This window comes from Tauraco erythrolophus, chromosome 4 (genome assembly GCF_009769465.1).
Source record: "Tauraco erythrolophus isolate bTauEry1 chromosome 4, bTauEry1.pri, whole genome shotgun sequence".
In the NCBI taxonomy this organism is placed as follows: Eukaryota; Metazoa; Chordata; class Aves; order Musophagiformes; family Musophagidae; genus Tauraco; species Tauraco erythrolophus.
In genome coordinates, this window is record NC_141468.1 from 59417398 (window position 1) to 59433305 (window position 15908).

The 15908-nt window shown below is 47.3% G+C and overlaps 1 protein-coding gene across 2 annotated transcripts in view; it reads right to left on the reverse strand.

Moving 5' to 3' along the window:
* Positions 1-2303: 2303 nt before the first annotated feature.
* Positions 2304-15908, reverse strand: part of CACNA1I (calcium voltage-gated channel subunit alpha1 I) — a 166496-nt gene continuing 152891 nt past the window's right edge. For both annotated transcript variants that reach the window (XM_086610187.1, XM_086610188.1), the window contains 8 exons: positions 13300-13378; positions 12603-12724; positions 11545-11883; positions 10771-10917; positions 6435-6551; positions 5885-6053; positions 4825-5021; positions 2304-3005 (listed from right to left, as the gene is read on the reverse strand). In XM_086610187.1, the coding sequence (XP_086466313.1) occupies positions 2304-3005; positions 4825-5021; positions 5885-6053; positions 6435-6551; positions 10771-10917; positions 11545-11883; positions 12603-12724; positions 13300-13378 (1872 nt within the window). The remainder of the gene's footprint in view (positions 3006-4824; positions 5022-5884; positions 6054-6434; positions 6552-10770; positions 10918-11544; positions 11884-12602; positions 12725-13299; positions 13379-15908) is intronic.

Genomic DNA, 15908 nt, shown 5'->3' on the forward strand with positions numbered 1-15908 from the left:
ACCCTTATTATTGCTTTAATAAATTTGGATCAGCATCCTTTCTGCAAGGACATGGACATGGGCTCTCCTATCCTTTCTGCAGGCTTGACCTCGCTGCAGTTAGTGTGCGTGCCTGCCACACAGCAAACATTCCTTCCAGCAAATAAATCAAGTCCATGCAGTAATTATCCTCTTCCTGGCTGTGGGTCCCGTTCCATGTGCTCGCAGTTTACAGCCCCGGTTCGTAAGACGCAGTAGCTGCTTAAAAATCAGACAGGTCACAATAAAACCAGAACATCTGTTTTGTACTTCCCACTTCACAACACTTCAAGTGCCAGCTGGAAGAGCGCTGGGAGGGCTGCAGGGGCCCTGTTATCTGATGGAAAAAAATGGGACAGGAAACCTGGAGGGAGCCCCGCTCCTCCTCTGAGCAAGTGCACCAGACTCCAAACCTCCCTGTCTCCACTGGGCTGCTATCCTCTCCCTGCTGCCCTTCTTGCTCCGTCTTCTCTGACACACCTTGGTGGGGCTTCCCTGGGGTGGTAGGTGACATCTCAAACTCTTCGTGCCCCCAGGTGTCTGGCTTTCCTACCCCACCTGCAAACCTGGGAAGCGTCTGAAACCTCGAGGCTGCTGCCGGAGGAGGTTGCGCTGCTGGGAAGGTAACAGGGGATGCAGCCTCCAGAGGCCTCGCTGCAACCACACCGGGAGCGGATCGTGTGTGCCGGATCAAATCTTGGATCCTGAGGCAGGTCATGGTTCGAGGAGTTGGTCTGCCCTTGCCCTCCACACCGCAGCTCTCCCCACTCCCGGGGTGAATGTACACTCCCCCGCAAGGCAGGGGCAAGGAGAGCTGCAGTTCTCCCTCTCCTCTGTCTCTCCAGCTGGTAAGCCAGTTAGCCCGGACACAACGCACATAACCACCCTGACATTTGCATGCTCACACACACACACACACACACACACACGATAGCATTCCCTGCTCTCCATGTTGCCACTGAGCAGGACTCTGGTCCCAGCTACACTGACGCAAATTAGGAAAACACCAGAGGACGAAGGTGATGCTGGAGAGAAGGCAGAGACACCACTGAGCCAAGAATGTTCTTGCAGAGTCTTCTCCCTGGGACTTGCAGCTGGGTTAGCCCTCAGCCAGGGGACCCACTATGTTTTGTGTTGTTGAAGCCCCCTTTGCTTTTATTTGTCTTTTTTTTTTTAAATTCTAGGTTTTGTCTTCTTTTAATATATATAGCTATAGATACAAAAATAACAGATAGGTTTCTCTAGAGATGATTTTTGCACCTTTGGGCTTCTAAAATAAAATATCACAATTACTGCAAATGAAATAGGGAAAAGTTTGATTTCCTCTCCCTTTTTTACATCCCCCTTCCCCCATGCCTCTTCCACTCCAAATTCCCCCACATATAATTTTTTTCCCTTAGCAGTTCTCTTTCTTTGGAGAACGAAAAAGACAAAACCCAACAAAACAACAGCAAAAATATGCCATGTAGCCCCCATCCCCTCCTCCCATGAGCATGCCCGCTGTGTTCACACATTCCTTTCAAAGCAAGGCTTTTCACCTCAAAACGTTTCACATGCTCCATGGCTGTTTGCTTTTCCCTGCTGCCGGAGCCAGATTTTCACCTGCTGTAAATCAGCATGAATCCACCTCAAGCCAGAGCTCCGCTGCTTTACACCAACAGAAGCGCACAATCGCGTTTTGCCAATTTACACTCAACCTGAAGATCTGGCCCACAATTCTTCATGTCTGAAATGGAAGCATGAACAATCGAAGTTCCCAGAAACTGGCAAGGCAAAGCCCAGATGCTCTTTCCCTTTGCCCCCACCCTCCTTGTTTGGCATAGCACCTCCTTCAGCCCCCATTCGCTTGTTCCTCCTTAGCACTCTCTGAAATTCATAATCTCTCGGTAAAAAAAATAAATAAATCGATCTCTCTCTATATGTATATGTATATAACTAAACAGCTGCCACACAGCAGCCACCTGGCCAGAGGGTCCCGTCCCTCCCAGCCCCACGGCCTTTTCTTGTCACTATAGTCTCTGCAGTGATGGTCCAGGTCTTGCCCTCGAGCAGGACTGTTCCTGTATTGCTTGCACTCTCCCACGCCTCTGAGGTACGGTACCAGAGTATTTATTCTATATATATACATATATATATATTTATGTATATATATATATATTTATAAATTCTTGTTTGCCTGGTTCTTTTTCTTGCAAATCCTTTGGAATTGCTGCTGGGGAGAAGCTAGTGAAACGCGCTCCCCACGCCGGCGGCCAAATGCTCCCTTCCCTGTGCCCCAGGAACCCTCATCTGTTCCTCTTGCTGACTCCGTCACCCAGCTCCAGCTTGGATGGGAGCGGGGAGCTGTGGTCTCCCGTCCCCAGTCTGCCAGGGCCATCTGGCTTCTCTCCTTTCCCAGGCGAGGGGGTGTCCTTGCAGAAGTCTGTCACCCAGGAGGGCATGGAGAGGAAGCCCCGGGGGTCAACGGTGTAGAAGGGCTTGGTGTGGTGGGTGGTGGGGCGGCGGGGCGAGGGGCTGGCGTGGAGGCTGCTGGTGCTGCTGCACTTCTTCACCAGCGTCAGCCCTGGTGGTGGGGGAGAGAAGAGGGAAGTCAGGGAGAGGCTGCTGAGGGTCTCTGAGGGCTCGCTGTTGTTGCCACCCCCCCGCAGGCTGCTGCCCACCCCCTCCTCGTCTGAGGGGTCCATGGAGTCGTGGTGGGTGCAGCCGGGGCTGGTGCTCCCGCCACTGCTGTGGCTGCGCTGGTGCCGACGGATGCTTTGCAGGCTGAAGAGCCCCCGGCCCCGCAGGCTCCGGCGGCGGGAGGCGGGGGAGAGGGGGGCTGCCAGGGGTCTTTGGCTGCCGGCAGCTGGCACGGGGCACAGAGTCACTGGGAGGTCCAGGGTGCACTGGGGAGAGTCGCTGAGGTTGAGGCTGTCCTCCAGCGTGGTCTGCAGGCTGCCCGCCGAGCTGCTGCTCCGGCTGTCCAGTGAGGTATCGCTCTCGGGGGCCTGGGGAGCAGGAGCACGAAAACACAGTTCTCAGGAAAGAGATGGGCAGGGTCATGAAATTTTGCATTTTGCGCCTTTTTTTTTTTTTTTACTATTTTCAGGTGTGAAAATAAACCACAATTATAGAAAAGGTGAAAAAATTCCTATTCCTCTCTCACTCTCTTCTGCTATAAACCACCTGAGCAATGCTACAAAGCACCAGCCACACCATTTGCCCAGGGGAGTCCCTTCCAGGGGATAAGGAAAGGTTTCAATATTTTGCACTCTGATTTCATTTGGCTCCAAGATGAATTTTCCCCTCCCACTTGAAATGCTCCACCAAAGTGAAGGGGTGGTGGGTCTGTGAACTCTGCAGCCCCTGCTGCTGGGTTGTTCCTGCTCCCTGGCGGTCTAGGAGGTGGCAGAGCCGAGGTTCCCTGTGGGTTCCCACTCTTGGCTTCCCTGTGAACCTGCCACACAGACTGAAGACATGTCAAAACCATCAGCTGGCCAGAAATCAAGGGACTTCTGTACGTAGACCTCAGGCTCTTTACATAGACCTCCTCTCATTAAAATTCAGCAGTTTGGGGAGAGAAAAGAGGCTTCATGGTTCTTCTGACCAGCACTAGTGGTGATGATGGTATTGATGGGCAGAAAGGTGGGGTCCTCTTCCAGCAGGATTGGGAAACAGCCTTAATTTCCTTGTATCAGGGCTCAGTTAGCTAATCTGCATTTCAGTTGTTCCTAGGAATTAGTCTGCGTTATGAGATCATCACTGAGACACAGCACTGGAAATGTCGTGTGTAGGACTGGAAACAGTCTCCTGAACCATAGCTATTCAATACAGTCTGCATCACCATTCATCAACTTCTCCTTTACAACAGTTCAGTACTTTTGCCCCCAACGGTATGCCAGCTCCAGAGCTCTTTGTCTTCATGTCTATACCTATACCAGAAGTTTCAACACTGCAACAACTCAGTGGCCTCAGCTCAAGGCTAAATTTATCCCTGGCAAATTTATACACATTTGAACTGTGCCAACAGCATCTGTCACACAGAACTGGATAGCATATGATTTTATTTTTATTTTTTAGTTTGTCTGGAATAGAGTGTCCCTGTACTCCTCAAACAGGAATTGTTCATGGAGTATCTTCCAAGAAAAATTACACGGATCTCTACTGGACTTTAATCTCAGCCTCCTCTGCTCTTCAGAGACACTTGATATTCTCTTTCATTACTGAGAAATAGCTGCCTTATAAGAAAGAGATAGCACCTTTCTGGGATGTAAGAGCTAAGTGGGCAGAGGAAAACAGTGGGCTCAGGGATGTGGTGTGTGGATGTGGCACAAAGGGCTGTGGAGAAGGTAGGCGGGGAGAAGCCTGTTCCAACCAAGCAGGTGCATGATCCAGAGTCATGGCACTAAGAGGAGCTGAGGTGGCTGTGTGGCTGCCATCTCCCTGGCTCACATTGCGGCTGCTGTGCATGCAGGTGTCTGCAGTGCGCTCGGCACAGGGGACCCCGGGTGAGCTAAAAGGTGATGCAATTTTGTCTTCATGTAGGGCTAGCTGCAGCTGTCGAACTATTTTTTGATCCAAAGCAGAAGAATTTATGATTTCAAGGAGTGAGAGCTATACAACACCCCTTGGTTATACAACCCTCCTCCTCAACACTCCTACGCTCTGCAGTCCACTGTGCTCTTCCAACAGGTTAGATCTAGGTCACCCAACCCATGACCACAGCTACCTCTACCCTTCCTTTGCCCTCCTCCCCGTTCGGCCCCCTCTGTTTGGGTGTGATGTGAAGATCAAGCTTTTCTAGCAGAGGGAAGTGGGGGTCCTCACCTGATGAAGTAGCGAACAGTTCACACTCGGAGATCTCAGTGACGCCCATGAGCCTTGTAGAGAGATCTTAGGGAGGTTGCGTGGACACGAGACTTTCTCAGGCCCTGTCTGGGTGGCAGAGATGGCTGGGTGGAAAAATTCTGCTGGTACAGGTAACAGCGGGCAAGATGCACCTGGAGAGAAAGGGCTGGGAGGGACTGACAAAGCACCAAAAGAAATGGGGAGGAAAACAGAAAAAAAAAATAAAGTTGAAGAGTCCTCTGATTTGATTTGATGCCTTTGCTGCTGTTACACTGAGGGTCCTGCAAGTCCAGTGTTCGAAGGATATTTAGTAACACACAATCCTGGCCAAGAAGCCTTAGTCTAGTGTTCACACCATGGGTCCCATTTTCTACACAAGGACCAAAACCTGCACCAGATCCAGGAGATCTAACATGGCTCAGAGCCATAAAGCAACAGCCCAGCTTGCCTCTGCCATTGCTGCTCTCACAGAGAAATGCCGAGCCGTAAGACCTTGACTCAACGTATGTATCACTACCAAAGGACTTTCAGCCCAGATCCTGCAAGGCAAGGGAAATAAACAAACCAGTTGTTTGGGAAACCTAGGGACCACAGGAGGCCAGAGCGTGCTCAAGAGAACTGGAGCACTTCCACCAAGGACAGACATGTATTACATGTTCGCTGAACCTGTACCTGAGGAGTCCGGTCTCAGGGGCAGCAACATTTTACCGTGCTGAGCAAGCACAGTTCATCCAGCTGGCATGTCAGAGGAGTCTGTTCCCACTCTTCTCTGACCACGCACGGGTGCACTAGTGTAAGTGGGGATCAGCTCTTTCATGATACTTCATGTAGACAGGTCTGAGGGAAGCTATAAGATCTAGCAACAAAAGAAGGAACTGCTCCTCACCATATCCCTGAAGACTGGCAAACTGAAAGATAATTCTTGGTTAGTGTAACCCCACGTCACATCAGCTCCTGGCAGGGGAGAAGCAGAACGGCAGATGAGCTGAACCAACCCACACTTTCAGCAGACCTGGAGAATGATGAAAGCTGTGCTTACCTTTGGAACTTTCATGCTTTAGCCAAGACTGGACTGAGTTGAAAGGAGTTTTCTCCATTTCGCATAGGTAACTGTCCGGGTGTGTAGAGCCATCTGCACTGGATATTGGGAGCAGGCATTCCCCTAGATCATCTACCTCATTTGAGTCAGGGCTGTCCTGGCCATCCTGCTGGAAAAAAAAAGTAGGACAAAGCCTTGTGAAATTTAATGGCAGATGACAGACCAGCCTTGTCAAAGGCTCAAGAAAGGCTGATTCTGAAGATATCTTCAAGGTAGCTAAGAGGTGATCAGGCTTCCAGCCCAAATCCCTTAAATTTAGGCTCGTTCAGAGGAAGTTACTAACAGTAGTGAAGAGAACTTTCAAAAACATACATCCCTTTTTTGTCCTCAAATCCTTCTCCACGGTATGTCTCTATGGAGAAGCTCTTGAAAAGTGACCAGAATTTATATTCCTCAGCAGGGACACTTGGATGAATACAGAGCACTTCGAATGAGCAGGGGCAGAAATATAGCGCATGGTGCAACGTGCCCATGATTGCCTGGGGCTAACCTTGATCTCCTTAGGACTCAGCTGAGAAGCACTTCGATTGTCTGACTCATCTCCTAGAAGGATGGAAGAGGACTTGTCTGAGTTGAGGGATAATGCTTCCATTTCAGCCAGCTGGACCTGCAGAGAGGGAAAGGAGCTGTCACAGGTCATGCCTGGCATCCACATTCCAATCAGTCACACTGTTTATGCTGGATAAGTGAGAGCCTGTAGACTTGAGATCAATTTTAGGCTACATTCCTTGGATACATTGAGTACTGCCTAACCCAGACCTGGGCTGGGAAGAAGAATCCACTTTTTAGGGATAGTTGACATATGATCTGCAAGCAGTTCACAACCAGTCCATGCTCCTCTAGTGCCAGAATTGGAGGAAGGAGTCCTGAATCTGTCCCAGCGATATGGCTGGCACAAGGCCCTGCAAGTAAAGCCAGGCAGGGAGAGGGGTTCCTCAGGCCGGTGACAAGGCAGTCTGCTCTGCTGGGGGATGAGGAGTGGACCCCTCTCTCTGAAGGCGCCACAGACAGCCCTGCTTAAACATGAGGGTGCTTTCATTCCAGGGATAGTCATGCCTCTTGCAGTCCATGCCAGTATCATGCTTTTCATATTCTCTTACCTTCATCACTGAAACCCTGTTTCCCTCCAGCTTTCCTGTGTCTTCCTTCTCCCCTCTCCTTTAACCTACCCAAGACCTCAGCTAACACCATCTCCCATCCTGCTCTCCATCCCTAAACTCACTTCTCCTGCCCCCTCATACTTGTGCTCTCTTGCTTTCTGAAACTAAGTCTGATCACTGCGTCTTTCTCATCCTTGAGCCTCAGTTCTGCTCCAGTCCCATGCCTGGCCTTGCTTCATCTTTTGGGCTGTTTCATACTACATGTGCCCCTCTCTCATCCTCTTTCTCCTCTTTCCTCCAAGATTTCAATTCCTCTCTGCCTGACATCTCTTTCCCACAATGCCTGAGAAGCATCTCCTTTTTCTAGTGGCCTAAGTGGCTGCTCTGTCCCTCCTGTGCTTGGCTTTCCATCACTGGTCTCTAGAGTCCCACTAGTTCCCACCACCAGAACCTGACCCTTGAGAGTGATATTCTGGGTTGTCTCAGTCAGGACAGCTTGCTTCCTGGCCGTTTATCTTGTCCTCCCTTGTGTTTGTGTTTGCAAGAGGCAGGTACAGCTTTTGTGCTACAAGAGCAGGTGGGACGTTTGGAGAGATGACTCCTTCGAGCTGGGAGTTTAGCGGCTTGTGCCAATGCCAGAGACTGGAAGAGGTCTCCATCCAAGGGATAATGCACTTTGAATAAAGAAGATGGAAAACCAGAGCTTGATTTAAATAAAGGGCATAAATGACATCCTTGTCTGGGATATTATTCTGACATGGGAACACAGTGCCATTCAACCATGAAGAGAGTCCAAAACCAACAACTACTGCTCGGAGCGTGGACGCACCGGAGAGCCCACAATGAAGTATGTCAAGTACTGACAAAGCCACCAGTCATCTACTACTTGTGTAGAGAAACACAGTTTCATTCAGTCCCACTTAATGTGCGTACTCATCCATTACTCGCCTAAGTGCTTGTTACACCAGAAGAGCCTTACAGCTGTGCTTGTAGAGACGCGAGCATGAAATGTGGTAACATCTGCGACTACCTTCTCCCTCCATAAAAAAGGGTTCCAACAAAAGCCAGAATAGTCTGTTCTTCACTGAATCGCTTGCTCACAAATTCTGGCCACCCTGGGATCTACACAAAAAACATAATCAACCAAGTCATGCACAGATACACTGCATGTGTGGAAACAACGGTTCACCGCTGCTCACTGGCAAACTCCTGCCGTTGGCTAAACAAACTATTAGCCACCAATACACAGATGTCTAACTGTCAACCAGCCCAAGAGTGAAAGGATAGTGATGACAAGAGAAGAGGTTAGGGGTATGAAAAAAAGTTGTTTTGTTCTTACAGCTTCTGTTATTGCAGAACTGACTAAAGATGAGGAACAAAAAATTTTAAAAACTGCAGTGAGGGAAGAAGGGCGGTTCACTAGGAGTCCAATCCATGAAAAGTGCCAGGGACATCAACCTGAGACACTGAATCATGCACACATATCTCTTAGAAAATAACTGCTTGCGGATATAACGTATCTTTAAAAATAGAGTAATGATTACAAAAATCCTTAATTGTACAAATAGTTGTTTTGAAAATAAGATCCCAGCAGCGTGACTGGAAAAGATGCTGAGCACTTCTACTCAATGCAACAAAAAGCACATATTAATAACTTTGAGTATGTGTTCAAGTGTTGTGTCCATCCACTGTGCTCAGCATCTCGACAGATTAAACTACAACGAAATGGGAATGAACGTTTTTGGCTAGTACATGATTTTAGTCACAAGGGCAGAGTTAAGGGTGATTCGGTGGGCAGCGAGCACACTATTTGGTTCGAACACACGTGTATTCAATAAGACTAAATGAAAACTGTTTTGCCTATATAACTTGCTGTCGACTGCTTCTGAGATAGTACAATTCTGTCTGTGTGTACAATGCACATTTGGATATGTTGATGTACCACAGTGCACTCTAATTTAAGGACTATGTGCATTGCTGGTGTTAGTGCCGGGACAAGCCTATATGTCACTCCATGTGGTGATTTCCTGTTGGAATTTCCTCAATGTTTTTTATACCACGAAATATGAAGAGAAGGTCATGATCAATCATGACTTAAAATCCTGAGCTGTAGTTTTGATTCACGGTTGATCGGAAATAAAATATCTATATTTTACTACTAAAGTTATTCCTGCAGATATAGATAATTTCTTTTGAATTCCACATTTTAGATATATCAAAATATCAATTTTGAAAAATAATTTATGGCTCTATAACAGCCATTAGAAAATAGGATCTAAGAATAATTCCTTGGTTGTGATTATTCTTTTAAACTCTTTGCTGTGGCTGTGGGTTGCACTTGAAGATTTTGCTGTCTAGTTTCCTTGCTGGGAAGGTAAGAAAATCTGGTTGTCTTCATTCCTAGGCAGGATACTGAAGACTATCTGGAAGGTTTTCAAATGCAGCAAACTAGCTGCAAATAACTTAATTTTGGGGTAGTCATTCTGGAATGCCTTAGAAGACCTGATTTTCTGAGAAGGCTAAGCACCAACTGCTGATTATAAGGGCTTATGGAAAGCAGTGGAAATTGCAGTTTACTGAAAAATTTGGCTGCATTAATGCAGCATCCATTTGTGAAATGTTGCAGTACTGATAAACTACAGCAGTGTTTGTGTTTTGCTACTTTCAAAGGGAAGCTATGGGGACAAGCAGGTAGCTGAAAGGCTGAAAAAATTTAAAGCATCAGAACTAGGCATTTGAAGCCAAACAAAATATTGTTTTCTTCAAACGTGGATAGAATAATCTGCCAATGAGAGCTCTCTTCCCAAGTTTCCTAGTTTCTTTATAAGCAATAGCAACATGTGAAGTTAGTTACGGGGAAGGAGATGGTGAAGATGTACTGAGGTATTGACAGATGAGCCGCGCTACTGTTACAAGTCTGACCACGATCATAGCACTTAAATACAATAAAACGAATTCAGAAACAAAACTAATTCTGCTACTCACCTAACTTTTCCCACACTACTTTGCTCCTGAAGTTCCACAACATGGAAAGATTAATTGCTTAGGAGTAGTTCTCCAAAGCATCTACTAAATTTAGAAGCACAAGTCTAAGCCATTTGATGTCCTGCTCTTAGCAACAACCCATTTGTCAGCTAACAAGTTCTACAGCAGAAGAGAGACTCCCAAACTTTCTCAGTGGGCCTGTTTTTCAGTTTTTGCTCAAACTAATTAACTGGTTTTCACCACAAACCAATCCTTCCTCAGAGATGATGACTCTATTCAACAAGGCATTTAAGCATGTGCTTAAGTCATTGACCTCAACAGTGAATAAGCACGCATATGCTTAAAACGAAGACAAAACACATGCTTGAATCTCCCCCTGAATTGGAGGAGTGAGATCCTTTAAGTCCTCCGAACAACATGAGCTTGAACTTCTGCTTTTCTTGCAGAATTGAACACAACAAGAGCTGCCAGGATGCCTTCGTAGTCATTTCTCTACAGCTCATTCAGTCCATCCTGACCTGTGTCCTGGCACATCTCACCTTTCCACCATTTCAAACATCCCCCTATGGCTAAGGAGGGCAGGCCTGTACTAAAGGCAGTATCAGCAATTCATGACAGATGACAAACACAGGTCAACAAGCTCTCTGTCTACACAATCTACAGCCAGGACAACCTGCAGGCATGTGGGTGTGCAGGTCTTGGGGGAGAGAGTCCCCTCACGCATCCTCGTACGCAGGTTACCTCTTGCTTGTCATGGTTACACTTCTCGCACATGGCCGGCGAGGAGTAATGATGGAAGACGGAGCCCGATAGGTTATCGATGATCATTAACTCCCCGTCGAAGGAGTCCTTAATAATTAAAGAGACACTGTCCAGCCATAAGTTCTCCTAGGGGACAAGAAAGGGGGGAGGATGGGAGAGATCATTTTAAGAATTCTGAGTTTTTTGCTTTAAAGTTTCATGTGAATTTGGGGCTGGGTTCTCCACCCTGACTCATATGGAGCAGCACCTTGTTCTGCAGGTACCTGCACAGGGTCACTGGAGGAACATTTCCTCCTTAGGGTGTGTAAAGATGCCAGAATTTAATTTAAAAAAAAAAAAGAAAAAAGGAGGGACTGTCTTCACTCACTGTCAGTGCACCATGGCACTGCTCATGTCTCCCTTCCAGCTCTGCTGGAGTGCCTCACACTTGATCTGCCATTTCTCCTGCTCTGTTCTCCTGAGCTCCCCTCTCAAATTTGCTCCTAGCACACTTTTAGCTGATCTGCTCCATCCCTCCTCTGCTTGACCTCAGGTTCCTACACCGTGATGACAATGAACAGGACCCACTGCTATCACAGCCTTGTCCTCACATGATGCTAGCAACTCAAAAGTCTGTCACTGAAAGCAAACCTGTCACCCTGAGGTGGAAGAGTCTATCTGCTACAGCTAAGACCGCTTATCATCTAGGCTGCTCATCTTCTACCCACAGCTACTTGCTGCAGTTTGGTTGGTAAGCTCAAAGGTGGTACTCACCTGTGCTGGAGAGTAACATCTCATGCACAGACGTCCTTCAGGATCTGTTCTCCCACCACCTCCTCCTGTTACTGCTCCTTTTCCCTGTCCTGAATTCGGGGAGCCTGACTTGCGAGAGCACAGCCCATGCGCAATTTCCAGCTCAATCTCAGCATCCATCTCTGCATCCTCCTGGGCCTCCTTGTTGCTGTCGTCGAGATGTTTCATAAGCACAGCTACCACCACATTGATGAGGACAAACTGGGCTGTGAGCACAAAGCTGACAAAGTACAGTGGAGAGATGAACTGCAGGTTGCTGAGGCAGCTCCGGTCATCATGGCTGCAGTCACGCAAGGTATCCTTGAGGGGAAGTTGGGTTTGAGAGGGAATGATGGAAGGAAGGAAGGAAGGAAGGAAGGAAGGACTAAAGTAAGAATAAAAGCTTAGCTGCTCTTTCTGTCAAAAAACACTGATGCCAACAGAAAGAACAGGGCAAAAATTTCTATCACCCCATACCCTCTAGGATGATGAGGTCCTCAAAGAATGAAGGACTCTATCTGATCACGTGCTCTCTGCTTCAGAGAAAGTATGTCCAAAGGTGTAGAAAGCAAACTACTTCCAGACCATCACACATTGCTGCCACTTTACCCACACATATGTGAGCAAGACAAAACTGAGCAGTCTGGTACTGCCTTCTCACATTCAGACTCAAAAGCACTATATGTGTTCGAAGAACTTTCCTCTCTCCCTGTCCTTTGAAGGAAGTATTTAGTTTTGATTGCCCTGCTAGTTCTACATTCAGCTTTGATAACAGGTCTTATGACAGTGGATATTCCCTCTTAGTCTGGATAGTCGTCTTGTTCCTCCCAAGGACAATTTAGATGACTACAGGACTAGAAGAAACCAAGGCCTGAGTTACTGTCATGGGGAGGGAGATTCTGGCCCAAGCAGGGACCTTATCTAGCAACTCAGCTCCTGCACTCCTTCCCTTTTCTAGCCCAAGCACTGCTGAACAGAGCACACACCAGAATTTCTCCTTCCCCACAACAAGGACACCCATGTCCCTGAGGCCCAGTTACCTTCATGATCCCATTCCAGTTGTCTCCCGTGGACACCTGGAAGAGCGTGAGGAAGGCCATCCCAAAGTTCTCAAAGGTGGCGTGACGGCTCATGCCCTCACAGGGGTTCTCGTCGTTGCATACTGAAAGGAAGGGGATGGTAGCTATCAGCAGAGGACACACTGCTGGCCCTGAGGTCCACAGCAGCAACTGGGGAAGGGAACTTCAGTCTTTTAACAGCCTGGAGACCTCAGGTAATGGCCTCAGCACCCTGCCCAACAATTGGCTGTTGCCCAGCAATATAGAAAAATCCCTGATAGCTCAGCTCTGGGATATGAGGCAGCATAACTCAGTTGCTCAGGGAGATCCTCCCAACGTGTCATTGTGCTGCCTTTCTTCTTGATCAATATTCTATGGCAAGAGACATAAGTAAGGTTTCCCTGAGTTTTTCCTGCAATCTTGAAGGTAACATCATGGTAGGCAGTGCAGAAAAACAAAAGTTTAAGAATGAAAGAGGAATCAGACAATATTTTTATTTTGTTAGGACAATAACAACGACAATTTAGAGGGAAATTCCTCTTCTACCAATTACGCACAAGGGAGAATAAAGGCCACCAAGTAATTCAGCCTCTTTATTGAATGAGTACCAATTTGGAGAAACCTCAGCTTCCCAGCAGGTCTGTAGCTCACACTGGAGCATGATCTGCTTAAGACTCACCCAGTTTTCCAAAGAGCTCGACTCCTAGAGCAGCGTAGATGAAAAAAAGGAGCATGAAAAGCAGTCCAAGGTTTCCCACCTGAAAGCAAATGACATGGTCAGCCTACCCCAAAGCCTATTTCATCCGTACAGGCAAGTGTTTCTGTTTTTCAAAGCCTGAAGAGAACAGCAGCAAATTCCCAGTGTACAAATGCAATCAAACAATTGCTCAACGCTTGGGAAATCACCAGTGATGGCACCAGTTGCAACTGGACTTGAAGGATGCTCTTTTCCCAGTTGCTTCCACTCCAGCACAAGCTCTGGCCAGGGCTGATAGAAGTGTGCAGTTTCTGGGCTGGGTGAGGACAAGCACATGGGAGTAGGGGTGCAGAAGGTGAAGCCAGTTTGGCTGGGTGAATGACAAGCTATGGATTACAGCCTAGAAACATGTGCTGCAGTGCTACCTGCCCCACCAAACTGCCCAAGTCCCTTGAAACTATGCTCATGTGAAGAGCACAATAGCAATGCTCCAAAAAGACAGGGACACAGGTACACCAGCTCCTGCCGTGAATCAGGCAGAGCATGGTGAGGCCAAGCACCAGCCACATGTGGAGGTTACAGCAGGGCTTGTGGAGGGAGTAGGCAGGTGGGAAGGAAGAAGGGTAAAGAGGCCCTCTTGAAATGTGTGGAGAGGAGGAGGAGGAGAAGAGAGGAGAGAAGACTATGAAGGAGCCAAGAGAGGAAGCAGAGCTTCCTTTGCATCTTGTGAATAATAGGTCAAAGCCTGATTTCTAGGACTCCAGCAGCTGCTGTTTGGAAACCTCCCAATGCAAGGATTGCTGGTCCATGGTGCACAAAGACAGCAGTGCCACCAGCAACATGGGCACTGCCCCCAAGTCCTCACTCCCTCAAATCACTGCTTGCCTCTGAATCTCCTGCCTCCCAGCATGTGGAGTAGCTGGGTTATATGTGAGGAGCAGGAGGGGGTTTTGGAAGAGGTAGGCTGAACAGTAACAGAAAACGCCAGCTATGGTTAGCGCACTGTTGGTTGAATGAGAGAAAGTGGGGAAAAATGAAGGACCTAACTGGTATATGGGTGGTTTTGAAAAACTCAACAGTGTCTGGTCTGAATGCGTGTGGTCACTGGGTCTTTGTTAGGATCATCCACTTCAGGAGTCTAATTTAGTCATGCAACTGCTGTGCCATCCAACTTCAGAAGAGAAATGAATGATTCAGTCCACCCACTCCCCTGGGCTGCCAAATCCTGGCTCCCTACATACTCAGTGGAAGGAGTTACTTCTGGTGACTAAATTGGACATCATAGTAAATGCTCTGAACACACACCCCTTGGGTCTGTGACTGCAGGGCATTAAGAAAAAGAAGTTAATAAAACTTAGCTAAGGGCTAAATTTCCAATGGGCTCTTTAAAATTAAAGCTCTATTTGCTAGTAAGAATTGTTGCAGTATAACAAAGACAGGAAGGGAATTGAAACAGGACAACTGGAGATGCCCTATTTGCCATTAGCAAGCCAAATTCCCTGATGTGAGTCTGTGCTCTAGGAACATAAAGAGAAAGGTCGAGAGGAGGAAAAAGCTCAAGGGAAATGACAGCTTATTTTAAACTGCTTCTTTTGGCAAAGCCAATAAATCTTGGAGAATAATGTTACAGATAATTCAATTGTCCCCTGAACACTCAGTGTATAAAATATGGAGTCTGAATTCAATCTTTTAACAGTGAGATGGGGAGATTTTAGCCCTGCTTTAAGTGCAAATTTTTACACAACTTTAACTATGGAATGATTTTTGATCCCTCTGTTATATAACTTTATTAAGTGAAGCCAACCTGTTATAGAAGGAAGCAAAAGCAGATCAATAGGAAGTGGATTGGCCATAGGCTTTGATGCTGCAAGGATTAAGCACTACTTGGTGTTACCTTCCAGGGAATACCTAGAGGCCAGATCTCTACACATCTGCTTGTGACGGTTTTGTGGCAGATATTAACGAACTCGAAAAGACATGACCTATCATCTTGGTTAGCAAAGGACCTGTAGGTGAATGTGAGAGAGAAAAGCCAGAATTTATAAAGTATGAAAGACTATGCTTGTGGTTTGTGGTTAGGGCCAGACAGCAGGGCTCAGAGACTTAAACTGAGGTCCCAGCTGTGCCTTTTGCTATCCTGAGCAAAACACTGCCTGATGACTCAGTTTCTCCACCTACATGACAGGGATATGAACATTTCCTCCTCTCCTATTTATTCCTCATATTTTGGGAGTAGAAGTTGAGTGTCATCATTTAAGTGCAAATATACTGCAGGGTCCTCTTAACTGAGGACTTCTGGATACTACTTCAGCCAGCTCTTAGTATGTGTGTGTTGCATTTATCTGGGTTGCAGAATAAACATGCCACAGACATTCAGATGCCGGATCTGGAGACCTGCTCCGTTCCAGATCCTAACCTGAACAAATCAGCTGTTGTAGCTCCTGCAATGGAAAAGAGCAAGGTGCAAAGAAGCTGCACTGAGCCAGCCTGGGGCAGCAGAGCCAGAACTAATAAACGTTACTGACCCAAAGCTGCCTGCTGTAAGAACACCCTTAATCTCCTGTTCTTTCCATTGTCCATTGTATCTCAGC